At 48.5% G+C, this 19,807-nt stretch overlaps 1 protein-coding gene across 1 annotated transcript in view; it reads right to left on the bottom strand.

Moving 5' to 3' along the window:
• PITPNC1 (phosphatidylinositol transfer protein cytoplasmic 1) overlaps window positions 1-9,770 on the bottom strand; it is a 321,680-nt gene extending 311,910 nt beyond the window's left edge. The window contains exon 1 of the mRNA XM_039476220.2: window positions 8,858-9,770. Within this exon, the coding sequence (XP_039332154.1) occupies window positions 8,858-8,905 (48 nt within the window). The 5' untranslated portion in view covers window positions 8,906-9,770. The remainder of the gene's footprint in view (window positions 1-8,857) is intronic.
• Window positions 9,771-19,807: the final 10,037 nt, after the last annotated feature.

A 19,807-nucleotide genomic window follows, 5' to 3' on the forward strand; every position in this document is an offset into this window, starting at 1 on the left:
GCCAAGGCTGGTGGATCACACAGTCAGGAGTTCAAGATCAGCCTGGCCAACAAGGTGAAACCCCGTCTCTACTAAAAATACAAAAATTAGCCAGACGTGGTGGTGCACACCTGTAATCCCAGCTACTCAGGAGGCTGAGGCAGGAGAATCACTTGAACCCGGGAGGCGGAGGTTGCAGTGACCCGAGATCATGCCATTGTACTCCAGCCTGGGTGCAAGAGCAAGACTCCATCTCCAAAAAAAAAAAAAAGAAAAAAGGAAAAGGAAAGAAAACTAATATACACCCTCTTCTGGGAGGTGGGAGGAAAGCAGTCCGATTACAATAACTCCTAGATATATCTGACTGATTTCAAACTTCTCAGCGGTATCACTAAGAAAATTTTTAAATGAAGACGTCTTAAATAGAAAAGAATCTCTAATCGGTAAAATTTCAAGCAGTATAAAATGTAAGTGAAAAAGTTTTAAACGATTTTTTAGGACATAGAGGATCAGGGTTCCTTAAAAGGTTTCTGTTTTTTTCACCTTCCTATCCATTCTCTCAGCAAGTATTTACCAAGTGTGGACCCTAAGTTCAAGCACCAGAGCCATACCATCCAACATGGCAGCCGCAAGCCACTCATGGTCCTTGAGCATTGCAGGGTGGCCAGTGCAAATTAAGATGTGTGTCCACAGAAAATACACACCCGATTTCAAAGACTTAGTGTGAAAATACATAAAAGATCATATCAGTGTTTTCTCATGTGGGTTACATGTTGAAAAGATAATGATGGCAACAGATAACAAACAAGTAAACACAGTAAGTACAAACTGCGATAAATGTTATGAAGGAATAAACAGGTGTGGCGAGGTAGGTAATAGGGGAAATGATCAGGGAGAATATTAAAAGAAAGTGATTTTATTTTATTTTATTTTATTTTGAGACGGAGTCTCGCTCTGTCACCCAGACTGGAGTACAGCCTGGATCTCAGCTCACTGCAACCTCCACCTCCCAGGTTCAAGCAATTCTCCTTCCTCAGTCTCCCAAGTAGCTGGGATTGCAGAGGCGCTACCACCATTACCAGCTAATTTTTATATTTTTAGTAGAGACAGGGTTTCACCATGTTGGCCAGGCTGGTCTCAAACTCCCGACCTCTAGTGACCCATCCTCCTCAGCCTCCCAAAGTGCTGGGATTACAGGCGTAAGCCACTGCACCCAGCCAGGGGAAAGCAATTTTAGATGGGGAAAGCTGCTGTAGATGGAGTGTCAGGAAAGAGGATGCTAAGGGTGTGATGTTTCACTTATAAACTCACGAGTTTGGTATAAACTTTCAAGTTCTAACCCAGGACAGCAGCAGGGGTTAGGAGCATGAAAGGGCGGTAAAAGGCAGGTTGGTCAATTGCAGACCTTCACACTGCTCTCTTCCCACTGGGTCCCATGTAAATGGCGCCCCCTGGCGGTGTGCAGCCTTGCGACCCTGTTCATTTGAATGGTTTGGATGCTATTTGTAAATTCGAGGTTGCATAGCACAAAAAGTAAAGCTTCCAAGGTAATTTTTCTAGACAACTTTACATTTTCCAGATACGATTGGTTTGTCCATTTTAATATTTATAATATACTTGTGTCTCATCCTCCTTGTAACCTACAGGAAAAATCTTCACTTGGGAATACCACAAAATTCCTTGTTTCTAGTCTGAAATTCTCCTTTTCCTCTCCCAGTGGGCTGAATTTGTTAAAGAGACATAAAAGCTTCTCACTACAAGTTAGCTGATTTCTAGAACTCAGTGTGTTTCTCTGAACTGGGGCAAAAGTGTTACTTAGTTTTCAAAAGAAGTTTTCAGACTTGCCTAATACTACAGACCTTCAGGCAACAGAAAGCAGGCCAAAGCCCACACCAGCCAGCCAGTGTGCTGCCATCTCACTCAGGCCGCTAAAGCAATGAACCTAGACGTACTTTTCCAGTAATTACTGCTCCTGAAAAAACACATTTACTGCCTGTCACTGTGCATACACTTTTGTGTTTTTAAAAACCTAAAACGTTGTGGTTCCCCCCTCCCCATCCCATACATACACATCTGTAGGAGAGGAGAAGCGCTTAAAGAGGTTGAATGTTTCAAGTGTATTAGTTTATTCTAGGCTGGCCACAGTGGCTCACGCCTGTAATCCCAGCAGTTTGGAAGGCCTAGGCGGGAAGATCATAAGGTCAGGAGTTTGAGACCAGCCTAGTCAACACAGTGAAACCCCATCTCTACTAAAAATTAAAAAAAAAAAAAAAAAATTAGCTGGGAGTGGTGGCAGGCACCTGTAATCTCAGCTACTCAGGAGGCTGAGGTCAGTGAATTGCTTGAAACCTGGGAGGTGGAGGTTGCAGTGAGCCAAGATACCACCACTGCACCCCAGCCTGGGTGACAAGAGCAAGAGGGGAGAGGGGAGAGGGGAGGGGGGAAGGGGAAGAAGGAAAGGGGAAAGGAAGAGGAAAGAAAGGGAAGGGGAAAAACGTTAACTTATTTTATTGTCTACAATAAATAATATTCTCCATTCACCTAAAACAACAGCCTTTCTGAAACGAACATTAATTACTTAGCTTTGGAATATCAGTCACACTCATGCAATCAGACACAAGGTTTCTAAGCTGAATTTTAAGCGCCTTAGGAACTTCCTCCATATCACAGTAAGAAAAAGCAAAAGTTAAATGCTACCTACTTTTCTTTCTTTATTTTTTTGAGTCAGAGTCTTGCTCTGTCACCCAGGCTGGAGTGCAGTGGTGCCATCTCAGCTCACTGCAACCTCCGCCTCTCAGGTTCAAGCAATTCTCCTGCCTCAGCCTCCTGAGCAGCTGGGACTAGAGGCACACAGCTAATTTTTGTATTTTTAGGAGAGACAGGGTTTCACCATATTGGCCAGGCTGGTCTTGAACTCCTGACCTCATGATCCACCTGCCTTGGCCTCCCAAAGTGCTGGGATTACAGGCATGAGCCACTGTGCCTGGCCAATTACTACCTACTTTTAACCAGGGTTTTGTTACAATAGTTTGCTTCCCTGCTCCCTGAATCTGTTTCCTGTGCTTGGTACTCTAACCCAAGTCACTGGGAAAATACAGCTTCCTTCATGGACAGAGTCAATTTCACTGACCAGCCAGGAGGACAGCATCTGCTCCTTGTCTGTTCCATTAGTGTTGAAAGGTTTGCACAAACCTATTAACCCGCCCTCCTTTCCCTGTGCCGGTTATGACAAAAAACGGAGCTTTGCAAGACAGCTGGGCAAACTTCCACTGTCCCCTGGCTGTGGAACAAGCCAAGGAAACTACCTGGATCGCCTAGAAATCACACTCGTGACCCTGACCGTGGTCCCTTCTCAACAAAAAACTTAAATAAAAACAACCACAAAATCGTGCTCATTCTTGAGAAAACTTTTTATGCAATTATCTTATTCAGAATAAGATTTTTATACCAGACAGAGGTACTGATGCCAACAGCAACCTTAAAATCTCTTCCTTTCAGTAATTTCTGCCTTGATATGTTTGCAGATGCCTTTCTGGAAAATGGCGTGTGTTTTGTTGTTGTTTTGCTTGTTTGGTTGTTTGTTTGTTTTGAAACAGAGTCTGGCTCTGTTGCCCAGGCTGAGGGCAGTGGTGCAATCTCGGCTCACTGCAGCCCCCTCCTGGTTTCAAGCTATTCTCCCGCCTCAGCCTCCCGAGCAGCTGGCATTATAGGCGCACACCACCACGCCTGGCTAATTTTTTTTGTATTTTAGTAGAGGTGGGGTTTCACTGTGTTACCCAGGCTGGTCGAAAACTCCTGCGCTCAGGCAATCCGCCCGCCTCAGCCTCCAAGTCTTGGGATTACAGGCGTGAGCCACCGTGCCCAGCGACAATGGTTTAAAGCAGAGAACAAGGAGCACTGTTCGACATTTTGGCATCTCTATTCATGCCATTCCAGAGCCGGTGCCACCCCTCATCCCAAATTGGTTCTCAGAAATGTGCGCAACAAAACTCTCGGGGGACCCTGAGGGAGCCTGGATGAAGTGCGCTGGTTCCCTGCCAGGGCAAAGAACAAAAGAATATTCTGTACGAAAAAGCTCTTTTTCTTTTCTTTCCTTTCTCTTTTCTGGAAGAGGAGCGAAGTGTTTCTATTTTTCTGCATTGTGCACAAAATCCTAAAGACCATAAATCAATCCCCAAAAGTACACACATTAATGTTAATGCAGTCAGAACAGGAACTGCTGAGCAAGAAACTGTTAAACAGTAAAGAAAGCAATGAAAACAAAGGATTCCGGCCTTAGATACTATTAGGAGCATCTCTTGAGAGACACTCATTTTACTAACAAGTATCTCTGGGGTGAGGGTGGCGGGTGCAGGGTGATCTTCAGACTGTGCTCCAAGGAGCCTCCTTGATGAGCAGATGACTCCTGGGACCAAGCAGTGGCTGGGGGAGGAGGTGGGTCACCTTTCCAGTAGGTTCCAGTGGGGCTACCCTATGTGTCCCGCTAAGTAGACACAAAGTCAGAGTCCCCAGACACCTCCAACTAGAGTCTAGAACCACTGTACTCGCTTTACACGTGGGTCCTCGGGAGAATATTTTCTTCCAGGAAGGAATCCCAGAGGAGGGAGAATTCCATAGAATAGAATCGCCTTGAGGCTTAAATCAGACCTGGTTCTAGCCTAGAGTTTTTTAAGAGGTAGACAACTTAACTGCACCTTCTATAGGTCTAGACTTCGTTATAAAATAAAATGGCTTGATTATAAATCATCTCTAATAGCCCTTTTAAGTCTAAATCTCCAGAATCGGCTGGGCACCATGGTCCACGCCTGTAATCCCAGCAGCACATTGGGAGGCCAAAGCGGGACTATCACCTGAGGTCAGAAGTTCAAGACCAGCCTGGCCAACATGGTGAAACCCCGTCTCTATAAAAATTAGCCAGGCATGCTGCTGGTGGTGGGCACCTGTAATCCCAGCTACTTGGGAGGCTGAGGCAGGAGAATTGCTTGAATCCGGGAGGCAGAGGTTGCAGTGAGTCGAGATCATGCCACTGCATTCCAGCCTGGGCAACAGGGCGAGGTTCCATCTCAAAAAAAAAACAATCAAACAAACAAAAATTCTAGAATCTATGTCACCAAGTCTTTCAAATGAAGATAATGACAACTGTCTCTGTATAGCAACTCAGCTCTCAGGAACTTTTCCTGTTCAAAGTTTCCAACAGACTTATATTGAGTTCAGAGACCACTACCCTGAACACAAACGAGGGATTAACTTTTAGTTAGAATTTATGGAATGTTACGTCTATTAATTCTTTACTCTGAAATTAACATCTAAAACACACACACACACTGAAAACCCTACCAACACTCTAATCTAGACCGCAGTTCAGCTTTATTTTCTCGATCTCCCAGAGCTGTTCTTTTTTCCTGGAACTAGGGAACATTTTATGTGTTAAAATAAGGCTAGAGAAATAGAAGCCCGTACCATCTATAACAAGTCAAAAGGCCACTGATTTTTCATTTAGTTGATAGTGCTGACTTGATCTGTTTTCAAGAAATGGTTTTCCTTTTGCTGGATTAAATACTAGTGACAGGCCAAAGCAGAGTAAGGAAAAACAAATAATGGGTTTCACTAAGCTCTCTTTCTGGCTTGGCTATTAACCAGTTGCGTGGCCTGGAGCACATTACCTAACCTTTCTGAATCTCAATGTATTCATCTGCAAAATATGGATAATAACACACCAGCGCCCCTAATGTTCGTGTGCCGCTGCCATCAGAGGGTTAAATGAGAGAAAAAGGGTAAGGCCAGGCCCGGGAACAGGCAAAATGTTGGTTCTCTCGCTGACTCTCCAAAGCGTGAGCATTGGCTTCATTTTCAAAAGTATGGACACTGCCACTCATGAACTCTGGTGGTGAAAAAGAAACAAGTTCCAGAGGTTCCTTGTAGGTTGAATCAGGTCCAGAGCCAACCCAGAGTCAAAGCAAAAGTGAAGCTCCCGAGCCAGGTGCAGTGGCTCATGCCTGTAATCCCAGCCCTTCAAGAGGCCGAGGCAGGAGGACACTCGAGCCCAGAGTTCAAGACCAACCTGGGCAACATAGCCAGTCCCTGTCTCTACAAAAAGTAAACAAATTAGCCGGGTTGGTGGCACACGCCTGTTGTCCCAGCTACTCAGGAGGCTGAGGTGGGAGGATCACTTGAGCCCAGGAGATGGAGGCTGCAGTGAGCCAGGATCACGCCACCGCGCTCCAGCCTGGGTGACAGAGCAAGACCCTGTCCCCCCTCCAAAAAAAAAAAAAAAGGAAGAAGAAGAAGAAAAGTCAGGCTTCCAAAGCCTGACTAAACATCTTACCTAAACATCTTGAAGAAACCCAAGTTGCTTCCTAGTTTTCAATGTTAAGGTCAGTGGAAAAGGAGATGATGGAGATTGCGGGATTTACTATCAGTTCAGACACTAAGGGTTTAACAGCTGGCAAACTAGGCCTCATTTCTTCAGCCATCATCAGATTTAGCTAATCTGAATTCTTCTAATTGGAAATAGCTATTAATCTAAATTGCTCTCCTGCTTCTCTAACAAAACAAAAAAATGACTTCAGAATATGAACCTTACAAAAACTGAATCATACGTTAGCCCAAATGAATTATACAATGAAGAATTTATATAATTATATTACAGGAGGAGTCTAATGAGTCTGATTATGTTGGCCAATTAAAGGAAGGGTCAGCTGGGCGAGGTGGCTCATGCCTACAATCCCAGCACTTTAGGAGGCTGAAGCAGGCAGATCATCCAAGGTCAGGAGTTCGAGACCAGCTCAGACACACGGCAAAACCCCGCCTCTACTAAAAATACAAAAATTAGCTGGACATGGTGGCGCATACCTGTAATCCCAGCTAGTCAGGAGGCTGAAGCAAGAGAATCGCTTGAACCTGGGAGGTGGAGGTTGCAGTGAGCAAGATGGAGCCATTCCACTCCAGCCTGGGCAACAACAGCGAAACTCTGTCTCAGAAAGTAAGAAAGAAAGAAAGAAAGAGCCTCCACCTATATCACTCAAATGTAATTACCCCACGGTGTACCTGTGGGTATTTCTGTGCAAAAACAGAATGGGAAAAACATCTGCCTGAGTGTTTCAGAAAGCCTGAAAAGGGAGCCAACTAGGATAAAGAGATTGTGTAGGTAGTAGAGAAGATTCTAGAACTGGTTCTTGTCTTATTACTTGCAATTTTTTGTGTATTTCATGCAGTCCCAACATTGCTCCTAGAATCCTAACTCATCAAAAAACAAGGTCATGAGGAGATAGAATAGAGGGATTCACGCCTCCGGGCTGAACTACTCCAGCTCAGCTGCCCACAGTCTCCACCTTTTCTGGAAAGACTCCTATACACCAGTGCCATTCATTTGCCTTTCTCTTTCTCCACAAAACTATGTGCTGCCTCTCCACGATCAAGGTCGTATACAACTCGAATCTCTGCCTACCCGCCTGGCATCCACCCTTCCCGACCCTGCTTAAACGCTGCCTCCTCAAATGCCAAGGAACTCCAAAACTCGGTTGATCATTCTGGTGGGTGCTGACCTCTCCCTCCTTGGCAGCCTGGGTCCCCGTGATACGTTTTGTAAACTGGTAGCTACTTTGATCTTGTCTTGGAATGTACTTCGGTCTTGCCTTAACCCTTGGTCTAGATGGCAAATCCAGACAGCCCCTGTGGGTGAGCTCAGCCACGTTCTCAGGTGCCTTTTTCTCCCCCAAAGCACATCGTCCCTCTCACCAAGTAGTGGCTCGATGACATATCTGATAGTTTCAAGGCACCGGATTTAAATATAAAGACTGTTTTGGTCGCTGATTTCATGTGTGTTGCCATACCAAACCACCTTAGTGAGTTTCACGTGGGCTTGCTTGGCTTTAGGCTCCCTGGCTGTCCTGGACAGAGACGCTCAGCAATCCTGAAATCACCACAAAGGTGGGGAGGAAGAAGGGGAAGAAAGGGAAGCCGGGGCTGGAATAATCCTCTCTGAGTCACCACTTCCTTAATGCCGGAGCTCGCAGCTTCGCAGGATCAGGAGAAGGGCAGCAGAGCCGCGCGTGGAGGACGAGCCCCCGCCCCGCCCCGCCCCGCCCCGCGCCCCGGGCCCCACGCCCGGGGCCCCACGCCCCACGCCCCCAGCCGGCAGCCGGCAGCCGCGGCCCCGGCACCGCGTGCTGGAGCGCCCTCCTGTGGCCCCGCCGCAGGCCCCGCCGCTCTCGGCTCGCGGGCCGACCAAGCTCCCCGCGGCGGAAGAAACAAGAGACGCAGAAAGTTTCCGAGCCAGGCGGTTTGCGAAAGGACGGAGCCGCGTCTGGGAGCCTCGAAGGGCTGACGTGCCGGGAGCGGCGCCCAAGCCCGCGGCGACGGCGAGAAGTCGGACCCGGAAAGATCTCCCGCCTAGGGCTCCGAGGTGCCCCCCGCGGGACTCAGGACGTGCAGATTCCGAGGGCGCGGGGCTTCTCCTCGCACCCCGACCTGACCGCGGAGGGCGGGGAGGAGAGGCTGGGCCCACTGCCAGGACGGGGCGCCCCCCGCACCCCAGCTACAGCGAACGCTGGGGGCCCTTGGGTTTGCTTTATTCATTTTCTTATTTGGAGGGAGGGGGCGCACCCACTCCTTTAGGCTCATTGTGATCCCCAACAGTCTGGATTCTGGGCGCCCCCAAAGAGCCCTCCCGGAGTCCGCCGCCCCACCCAGCGCCGCCCTGCCTCGCTGGGGTGACAAGTGGAAGCCGCAAATGCCCCTCCTTGTCTCCTCCAGCCTTCGGGCTTGCGAGGTACCGTTCACCTGGGTTTCCTGCCGCCCGCCGGGGCTCGCCGGCCGGGAAGCGGCGGCGGGGATCTCGGAGCGGGCGAGGCCGGGCCGGGCCGGGCGCGGCGCTTACCTCGTCCACGGTGAGCGGCATGCAGATCCGGTACTCCTTCAGCAGCATGGTCCTGCCGGCCGCGGACCTCCGGGGCGGGAAGCGGGGGGCGCCCCCCAGATCAGCAAGGCTGCCGCCCAGGCGCAGGGCAGGGCGCCCGGAGCCCCGCGCTCGGAGCCGGCGAGCGAAGCAGCCTCCGCAGCGCGCTCAGCTCCTGGCTTCCTCCTCTCCGCCCCGGAGCATGTCAGGGTTTGGGTCCGGGTGTTCGCGGCTCCCCCGCCTCCTCCGTCGCCGAGGCCGGTGCTCCCGGAACGCGGTGTTGCAAAGTCAGGCAGCAGGGAGACCCGCTAGGGACGGCTCTGCTCCTAAGCCCGAGGTGGTAGGAGCGGCCGCCAGATCAGGACATGCCCGGCAGCGGGCGAGGGAGGAAAAAAAAGAGAGGTTCCCCAAAATCAAAACGAATGCACAAAAGTCCCCCGCTCGATCCGCCCCCGAAAGCAGACGGGAACCTGGCGACCCCCCTCCTCCGGCGGGTCTGCCCGAGGCTAATGTCACCAGGAACACATCGCAGCCGGAGCGGGAGATGCTGACTTTCCAGACAAAGGCTCGATCGGCTCCTCTCCGCGGGCGGTAAACAAGATTTCCTGCTCTTTTTAGGGCCCGTCCCCGCGCCACTCCGGGGCTCGGCTCGGGGAGAAAAGGGAAGCCGCCGCCGCCGCCGCTCGGCTCTGCCCGCCTGGAGCCCCGGGCGCCTCCAACCTCGGCTCGCGGCTGCCAGGGGCGGGCGGGAGGAAGCTGGCGCCTTCCGCGTGCGTCCCCTCCCCCGAGTCCCTCGGCTCCCCGGGCGCCGTGCGTGCCCGCGAGTTTGCAGCCACCTCGCCGGGCCGGAGCGTCCGCGCCGATGCAGTGTGCCTGGGGCCGGGAGGTGGGTGCGGGAGGAGCGAGCGCGAGCGAGGCTGACATCAGCAGCGGCCGCGGCGGGGAGGGTAGCCCCATCCGGCCAATGGGGAAATGGCAAAGAATGTGGAGGATTTAAACAAAACAGCATGTCTCTGCCAGACGGCGGGGCTGCTCGGGAGCAGAGCCCGGCGGGCGCTGGGGAGGCTCGGGCAGAGGGGCTTCCCTCGGCTCGTTTGCCCTCTGAATCCGCTCTCCAATGTGCTCTGAGTGCCACCGTGCTCCGTGCAGCCGCTCTGGGCAGTTTCTGGTCCCCTGACCCTAGGGACAAGTCACCAATGCCCACCACCTATTTGGGGTCCAGTCAGCAGGTCCAGGGTTTCTTGGAGAAGCAATGGGTGGGATTTGGGAGCCCGAGAACAAACCCTTGCCTGGTTTCAGAGGAGAGATCCTGGAAAACTGGAAAGTGCAGCCGTGTGAATGGAAATGAAGTACAAACAGGGGGAGGGAACAACCAGAGAGAACAGGAACCCCATGTAGCCTGTTACCTTGCCTGGCCCGGCTCTGTAATCTCTGTAGATTGTGCAGGCTCCGCACAGCAGAAAGAAAGAGTGGGTTTTTGGATCTGCACTCCCAAGTTCAAAAAGTCACAGTAAAATGTCAATGAAAATGCCTGGGGTGTTGCTATTTCATCCATATTAAACAGATCCCTCATTTTAACCACAAGAAGCACATTCTTCAGTTACTCAGGAAGCAGCATGAAACTGCTGAAGACTGTTTTTCATTTGTCTGGTATTTTTCAACTTGTTTTTCTGAAAAGTTGCCGGATGAAAAATGCATCAGTTGCCTGTATGAGAATAACCTGCAAGCGTTATCTTTTCTCCGAAAAAATCTTCACACTCTTTTAAGTCCTGAGGCTAGAGCTTGGGTGGCGATACCGATGCCTCAGTATAGTATTTTGAATTGTGATTAATAAGTAATTAACCAATATGATGTCGATGGGCTTGTGGCAAAAGTCATCCAGAGGGCTGGAGAGAATTTATAACTGTGTGAACTAATACAGACCCTGCTAGGAAAATGATACACTATATCCAGCTTATATTTTAGTGGAAACTATTTTCCAGATAAATGCTTTCCAGAGTTGGCTCAGAAATATTCACAGCAACTAATTAAAGCTAAACCAAATTCCTCGAGGTGGAAAATCTAAATCTGACACTGCAGTGTTGAATAATAACACATTGAAAGTCTGTGATATGGAAAGAAACTCAAGCTGTTTTTTCTTTTTTCTTTTTTTTTACTTCTTACTTGAAAACAAGTGGAAGACCTAATAATCTTCCCAGAGGCAGGAAGGCAATGGATTGGCTAGCCACACATACGCATGCACGTAGGACATTGGGATGTGTAGGCTGGGTTCCTGGTTCCTGGACATTTCCTGACACCGATTCTGGAAGGATGTATTCTACTGATGGGTGACACGGTTGAGGATCAACTTTTTTGAATTTCCCAAACTGTAAATTGTCACATATATGCTTCCTCCGAAACCCCTCCTATTGTTCTTGTTTTTGAGACAGAATTTCGCTCTTGTCACCCAGTCTGGAGTGTAATGGTGCAATCTCAGCTCACTGCAACCTTCACCTCCCAGGTTCAAGCAAATCTCCTGCCTTAGGCTCCAGAGTAGCTGGGATTACAGGCACCTGCCACCATGCCTGGCCAAGTTTGTATTTTTAGTAAAGAGGAGGTTTCACCATGTTGGCCAGGCTGGTCTCAAACTCCTGAGCTAAGGTGATCACCTCCGCCTCCCAAAGTGCTAGGATTACAGGCATGAGCCACCATGCCAGGCCCACCCCTTCTGTTGTAAGGTGACGTTTTCATCAGATTCTCAATTTTCTTTTCATTCAGTGCATCCACAGACCTGGTCATACTAATCTTGTGCAAGTACAGCTCTCATCCTGCCACCTTCAAAACCTTTTAGTCATTCTCAGCTGGGCTCGGTAGCTCACGCCTATAATCCCAGTACTTTGGGAAGCTGAGGAGGGCTGATTGCATGAGCCCACGAGTTCAAGACCAGTCTGGGCAACATGGCAAAACTCCGTCTCTAAAACAAGTAAATAAAATATATATATATACCTTTCAGTGATTCTCTATGGCCTAATGAACTAGTCGAAATCCCTTGGTAGGAGGTTCAAGGCTCTGGACCTATCTTTCCCACGTTAGTCAATTACCCTTCCCAGCCCAACTCCAACGAAATGAGAAGAGTTGGTTGGCTGCAAAAGCCCCTCCTCCCCTGCCACCTTTCTACCTTAACCCTTTTGTTGGTCCCATTGCCTTCACAGAGAATCCCTCTCCCCAGCTCAATCCCCATGATACCATTTTAAAGCCGGGCCTTGGCAATCTGTGCTTCAGACGGCAGTTCTAATAGAAGTGAGCTGGAGAGGAGAGCAGAGGGGAGGGCGGGGTGCAGGGCACAGGGAGGGCATATTCATTCATAAGTCATGCACACTGAGGGTGGGGCACGCCATCTACTGGCCAAGCGCAGTGGTTTAGAAATAATGAAGTCCTGTCCTCAGCAAGTGTCTGGCAAGAATTGTATCTTTGTTTCTTCTCAACCAATGAAGTCGCAATATCTACTTACAAAGAGCCTTGAAGCTGTTGCTATCATCATTATGGATAGTCATGATGTTCCATTAACAAGGTACAATCTGCTGTGGCTGATCATCGCATTTTTAAATGGGGGTGGGGCACAAAAGGCAAAAAGAGGAACAAAAGAGTAAAGTTACCAGAGAAGAATAAGACAAAGAGGAAAAGAATATGAGGTTCTGCATGTCCGTGACAACATCTGTTCTCAGATAAGTGACAGCCCCAGAAAGCAGGGGCTCTCAAAACGCAGGAGGGGGTAATGGCACACCAAAATCATCTAAGAAGACTTTCGACCTATTCTTTTTGAGGCATTCTGATGATCTCTTTAATTCTGTTTGTGTGAAAAAACTAACAAAGCTTGACGCACCTCTGTAAACAGCCTCTGAAAGAAGAATGTATTAACAGGAATTTCTGATGATCAAAAAATCAAGTCCAGGAGCAGTGGCTCAGGCCTATAATCCCAGCACTCTGGGAGGCCGAGGCAGGTGGATCACTTGAGGTCAGGAGTTCGAGACCACCTGGCCAATATGGTGAAATCCTGTCTCCACTAAAAATACAAAAATTAGCTGGGCGTGGTTGCTTGCACCTGTAGTTCCAGCTACTTGGGAGGCTGAGGCAGGAGAATTGCTTGAATCTGGGAAATGGATCTCTCAGACACCAAATAGAGGAGGAAGGAGGGTTTATTCGGCTGGGAGCAAGGTGGCATAGTTGCCTAACAGCCAAGCTCCCCTAACAAAGGAAGGTTCCATCTTTATATCGGCTTATACTTTAGATGTTACACATGGAAGAATCTTAGGTTTGTAACTTAACATATCAAAAGGGTCTCAGTTTACAGTCTCAGGAATTACATATGAAAAGGGTTTCAGTTTATAGTCTTAGGAATTACATATAAAAAGGGCTTCGGTTTACAGTCTTAGGAATGAAAAGGGGAAGTTTATAGTCTTAGAAATGAAAAGGGGAAGTTGATCTGAGATGCCTGGGTCTCCCTCTTCACCTCCCCCCCCCCGAGACCCTCACCACTTTATAATAATTAGTGAGAGGTCTCACTTTCATTCTCACTTTCCAGATTTTCTGAAGAAACCGACTGATAATGTTTCATGTAATATACTTGTGATGTCATTTTTTGGCTAATACAGCAGTGATGAATCCCCTAATCATCTGAAGGAACAGGGGAGTAGACAAGGGAGCAGTAAACAAACACCTATTATTATTAGAACGCTTATGATGAGGGTTTTGAATCCTCCCAAGGATGAGAACCAACCTCCAAATAAGGACTCAGGGTTAAATCCGTGCCACACCTGTACAGGCACGTGTGCCAGTTTGGCCATGTCTTGCACGATATCCTCCACTGCTTGCTCCTGGTCATCTATGTGCAGACAGCAGTTGGTTAGATTGAATTTTCCCCAGACTCCTCCTTCAGCTGCTAGCAAATAATCTAGGGCCAGTTGGTTCTGATAAATCGCATTTCTCATTTGAGTTTCTTGTTGGGCCAAGAGGGACAGAGCTTTGCCCATTTCATTAGTATTTCCAAAACAGCCTGCTAACAGATGATCTGGTGGAGCATGTAAATAGGGCTCCGGTATCCCTATGAGCCATCCTCAGCCCATGTGGCCAGCCCATAGTACTCAATAATTCTCTCCGGTGGCCACTCACCATCTGTCCAATTCCCTAGTTTTAGGTCTCTCTTCTCCCTAGCAGAGTAAACTGGATGCCCTAACAGCTCACCTATCTTAACAGATAATAGGAAGAAAGAGGGCTTAATGATGCCTATGACGCAGCTACCTGTCCACCTCATGGATTACACACCTTATATTGAGTGACATTATATAAACAGGTTCCCTTCTGTGTCCCCGTACATTTATAAGAACTGCAGGATAAAAGAATGGCAGTAACTTTTACGTCCTACCTGGTGTGCATACTGAGGGCATTCTTCAAAATTAGTTAGTGTTCCTACTGTGCGAGTCCAAATATTAAGAAGAGCAAGTCCCACGATGAATCTCCTCATGCTTCGGCCGTGGATGGACCAGCCAGCTTCCAGAATGTGGTTGGAGCAAGACTTGTCCTTTTTTAAGGTGATTCTGCAGTCCTGGCCTTGGTCTAAGGCTCAGCTGCTGGTGGTTTTTACATGGCTGTGGTGGATTCAAACTGGGATTCCCTCTACCTTCACAGCTGTGGAATTTGTCAGGCTCAGATCTGAAGTCCTTTCCATTGTGGCTTTAGAGGGGCTGTACTCCCGTCCTTTATCTACACGTGATTACCTAGTGAGAAAGGGTGAACTGGGGAGAAAAAGGCTTATAGGACATTTGTTATTTACTTAAGTTGACGTATCCTGAGCAACTCTCCTTAGAGCTGGTAACTAGCATCCTAACTCAATCTCTCCCCACTCCCCAGGAGTTACTAGGAGTGCCCAAAGTAGGGGAGGGGGCCTATGGTATAAGACTTAATAGGGGAATATCCTGTTTTTCCTAAAGGGGGTGCCTCTAATTTTGAATAACCCCAAGGGAAGTGCCTGCACCCACTCTAATCTTGTTTCCTGAACACTTTCCCTAAGCTGTTTTTGATGGTCCGGTTCATTTTCCCCACTTTTCTGGAACTCTAAGCTCGGTAGGCGGTGTGCGGTTTCCAGGTGCTACCCAAGGCCGTTGCTGTTCTCCAGACTAAATCTGCCACAAATGCTGGTCCACCGTCTGCTCCGATGTGCAGTGGCAGTCCAAACCTAGAGATAAGATCTCGAAGCAGCACACAGGTTACTTCATGGGCTCTTTTAGTCCCATCCAGAGTATGTGCACACCAGGACCAACAAATACTTATGTCCCCCACACTTGGACATTTCAATAAAGTCTACCTGGAGATCTTCAAACGGAGCTGCTCCATAAGCTTGAATTCCAGGGGGAATAGTTGGACCCTGCCTCGCGTTGTGTTGCCGACATGTAATGCATCGCTGTGCCACAGTTTTGGTCAAGGCTGCTAGGTGTGAGATGTAAAAGTACTGGCCCAGCATCTTTTCAAGCGACTGTTCACCTAAATAAGTGATCTCATGTGCGGCTTGTACAACTGGGCCCCCGGCAGCTGTGGTGCTGCTATTCTTCCATCTGGCAGTTGGATCCATTCTTCTTTAATCAGTTGCCCCCTTCTGTCTGGAGAAAGTCTCTTTTCTCCTTAGAGTAAGTAGGTATTAGATCAGGGATCTGGGGGATCAGCGGGGCTATAACTGCTATTCGGTAGGGGGTAGATGCTGCCTTACGAGCTGCTGAATCCACTAGGGAATTTCCCAGAGCCACAGAGGTGTGGGCCCGCTGATGTCCTCGGCGATGCACGACCGCCACCCTCCGGGGCTTACAGACTGCTTCTAGCAGCTGCAAAATTTCATGCTGATACTTTGTTTCTTTTCCCCCTAAGGTTAACAGGCCTCTCTCTTTGTACAGTGCTCCATGTACCTGGAGAGTCGGGAAGGCATATCCAGAGTCTGTAAATGTTTACAACCTTATCTTTACTCAGCTCTAAGGCTTGAGTTAAAGCAATGAGTTCAGCCTTCTGAGCCGAGGTGCCCTGAGGCAGGGATTTGGACTCGATTACAGTATCCAGAGTTACCACAGCGTAGCCTGCACATCTGTCCCCTCGTGGATTGACAAAGCTGCTCCCATCCACATACAACTCCTAGTCTACTATTGTCCATGGCTGATCCCGAAGATCAGACCTGCTGGAATAGACTGTGTCCAGGACTTCAACACAGTTGTGTTCCACCGGACCCTCTGACATTGGGAGCAAAGTGGCGGGGTTTAAGGTGTTGCAGACTTCAATGGTGATGAGGGGATTTTCACATAGCAGGCCCTGGTACTTGGTCAGCCTAACATCTGATAACCAGTGGTCCCTCTGGCATTCATTAGAGTCACTACGGCGTGAGGTACCTTGATATTTCGGTTCTGTCCCAGAGTTAGCTTATCTGCTTCTTGTGCTAGCAGCTCAGTTGCTGCCAGGGCCCTTAAGCATGGGGGCCATCCTTTGGAAACTCCATCCAGCTGCTTGGAGAGGTAAGCTACAGGCCTGGGCCGAGGTCCTACTGTTTGGACTCACTCCAACTGCCACTTTTTCTGTTTCTGCCACATAAGATGTGAAGGGCTTTGTTAAAACAGGCAGCCCCAAAGCTGGAGCTGACATTAGTTTTGTTTCCAGTTCCTGATAGGCCTGATGCTGCTGGGATCCCCATTCAAAGGGCTCCTTGTCTCCCACCATTGTCACATCACAGAGGGGTTTGGCTAGTACTGCGAAGTTTGGAAATCCACAATTTACAAAACCCAGCGCTCCCAGGAGCTCTCTCACTTGACCTTTAGACTCAGGTTCTGTCACTTGGCAAGCGGCTTGCTTCCTCTCTGCTTCTAGGCTGCGTTCCCCCTTCCGGATGGTGAGCCTCAGATAGTGCATTTGCTGTTTGGCAAATCTGGGCTTTCCTTTTAGACACTTTATACCCACAGTCCTCCAGGTGCCGAAGTAAGGCATTTGTTTGCACATCCGACTGCCGTGGGGTGTTCCAATAGAAGGTTATGAGCATACGAAGGCAGCCTGCAAGCAAGAAGCTTCTGGGGGGCGGTCACGGGCTGATGCCTCCCTGACAATGATGAGAGAGTTTTTGAGCCCCTGGGAAGCTAGGTCCAGGTGTATTGAGTGGTTACACCTGCTTCTGGGTTTCTCTCATTGAAATGCAAATAGTTTTTGACCCTCCGAGGCCAGTCCAATGCTGAGGAGGTATTCTTTAAGTCCAATTAAGTGAACCAACTATCCTCTGACGGCAGTAATCCCAACTGCATGTGTGAGTTGAGTGCAAAGCCACGCAAACCCTGCACAGGCCTGGGCGATAATATCAGTCCTGCTTCTAGCTAAGAAGGCTCCACCCTCCTTCCCAAGGGACAATGAGAGCCTGGACGACCCCTGCCTGAGGCATTTTTTAGCTGCAGGGAATCTCCTTTTTGAATGGCATAGTGGCCCTCAATTTGCACAACAGGTTTTGCCAGAGAAGGGGGGCCGGGGCAGTCCATTAAGTACAAGAAAGTCTGTTCTCTTAACACCACCTTAATAGCTCTAACAATATTGGTTCTGTTTTTTTTTATTTTTTTCCCATGGACCGCGGGCTCTTTGGGGGCATACGAGTCTGCCCCCCCCCTTTTAGTCCAGTGGCCCTTCCATTAGATTGAACAGAGCCCCTTCACTTTTAATCTGGATCCTCGTACTTCGGATGGCCCTGCTCTCCTATTAACTGTGGGCATTTTTTCCCAATATCCTATTTCTAGACAAAATGCACACTGATTGCTTTGCAGGCGTGGGCTGGCAGACTGTGGGGCTTTCCAGGAACCCCCCTTTTTCCACGCTTTTTGGGGAACTCCTCTCATAGCAGTAGCTATCAAGTCAGCCTTCTGTTATGCCTGACGTTCCCTTTCCCTGTGATTTTCCCTCTGGCTTACCACCTCTTGGTTTACAAACACCTGGTTAGCTACTTCCAATAACTGAAGTATTCATTCATGCAAATCCTACCTGTTTCTACCACTGAATTTGCCTGGACTTGGGAGTCCACGTTCCTCGGTGGCGAGGGGGATGGTGGTTTCTAGCAGTCTGTCCCTTGGCTACTAAAACAGTCACTGCCTGCTCTCTTAGCCACTTCGGAGGGTTTAACACTATCTGCAACCGCGAGTCTGTGTATGGAAATTGATCAAGGTGTTCTGGCTCACTGTATATAACCTCCTGCCTTACTTTGGAGAAAAGGGGCCTGTCTAGTGTCCCCTCTGGGGGTCAACCTACCCTAAATGCTGACCAATCTTCCCTACATAAAACCCTTAATTTCTCTGGTGTCACAGTTACTTTATAATTCCCACTAAATCCCTTCTTGAAATTTTTCAGCATGGTTTCTAAAGGGGTGGGCTTGCTATGGGAGTGACCTGTATTAACACTTAAAAGAAACAATTCCCAGTTAGGAGAGTGTTAGTTCATTCACAGCAGTTCCGGCCTAACAAGAGGCGGCACAGAGCACTCTCCCGATTTACATTCACTTCAGTCCTTTTACAATGCCCAGAGGCTTCTTCACTCAGCCTTATGTGGCTGTCTCACAATTCTTACAATTCTTACAAATTGCTCAATGCATGAGGCCCTTCCTAATGGGCCCGATACCTTTTACAACTGATGAGTCAGGTTGGACACATCTACACACACAGACACACATCCGATTGCTCTCCTTCCAATTCAAAATGGTAAGCAAAAGCTTCCAAGGTTAGTTACAGAGAGAGCTACCTTCCAAAGTGCTGATCTGGCATCTGTGGGTGATCAGGCCACACTTCCACCCAAAATGGGGTGGGCTACTTTCCCGGGTTCAATCTTACCAAATTCAGTGGTCTGGACTTCCCCAAATACTCGTTCCTCCTCGGTGTTCAGCCACTGGGTGGATCCACACTACAGGGCCTCCCTGCTCTGCTCTGGTGAGGCTTTTCCACCAGGCAAATACCTGCCCAGGAGCGCTCTTAGGATGTGTCACCCCAGCGAGCAGGAGTCCCCTGCAGGGATGCTCCACAGGACTAGGCAAACCACCTAAGAGACTTTTCCCATCGTCTGCTATCCAAGACTCCCTTCCCGGCCAATGCACCAAAATGTAGCCAGATTGGACATGGGAAATGGATCTCTAAGACACCGAATACAGGAGGAAGGAGGGTGTATTCAGCCGGGAGCAAGGTGGCATAGTTGCCTAATAGCCAAGCTCCCCTAACAAAGGAAGGTTCCATCTTTATATAGGCTTATACATTAGATGTTACACGTGGAAGAATCTTAGGTTTATAGTTTAACATATGAAAAGGGTTTTGGTTTACAGTCTCAGGAATTATATATGAAAAGGGTTTCAGTTTATAGTCTTAGGAATTACATATGAAAAGGGTCTCAGTTTACAGTCTTAGGAATTACATATGAAAAGGGTTTCGGTTTAGTCTCAGGAATTACATATGAAAAGGTTCCAGTTTACAGTTTTAGGAATAAAAAAGGGAAGTTGATCTGAGATGCTTGGGTCTCCCTCTTCAATAATAATCCCTTTTAAAAACTAACTTCCTTCAAGCTTCCTTGCTTTTTGCTAATTACTCTTTGTTAAGCCCTATGTAGCTGCTAAATATAGTAAGAGAATAAATACATTCTATGTCCTTGTACTTTAACCAAGTAATTTGCTTTGGCCTATAGCTGCTCAGACAGGTCCAAACATGCCCAGGCATCTCCTGGCTTACAGCTACACCTCTTCCTTATTCGGAAATGTTATTGTTCTCCTAGTTTCCCATAAACAACCCCCTTCCTTTCTTTGTTCTCCATCATGCATTTACCTATTTAGGAAAGTTTTAAGTTTTTAGCCAATTGAGATCAGTCTAGATGGTACAGTCCAGCTCCAGCCAATGGAGATAGGACACAGCAGTAAGGACC

This window comes from Saimiri boliviensis, chromosome 17 (assembly GCF_048565385.1).
Source record: "Saimiri boliviensis isolate mSaiBol1 chromosome 17, mSaiBol1.pri, whole genome shotgun sequence".
Lineage (NCBI taxonomy): Eukaryota > Metazoa > Chordata > Mammalia > Primates > Cebidae > Saimiri > Saimiri boliviensis.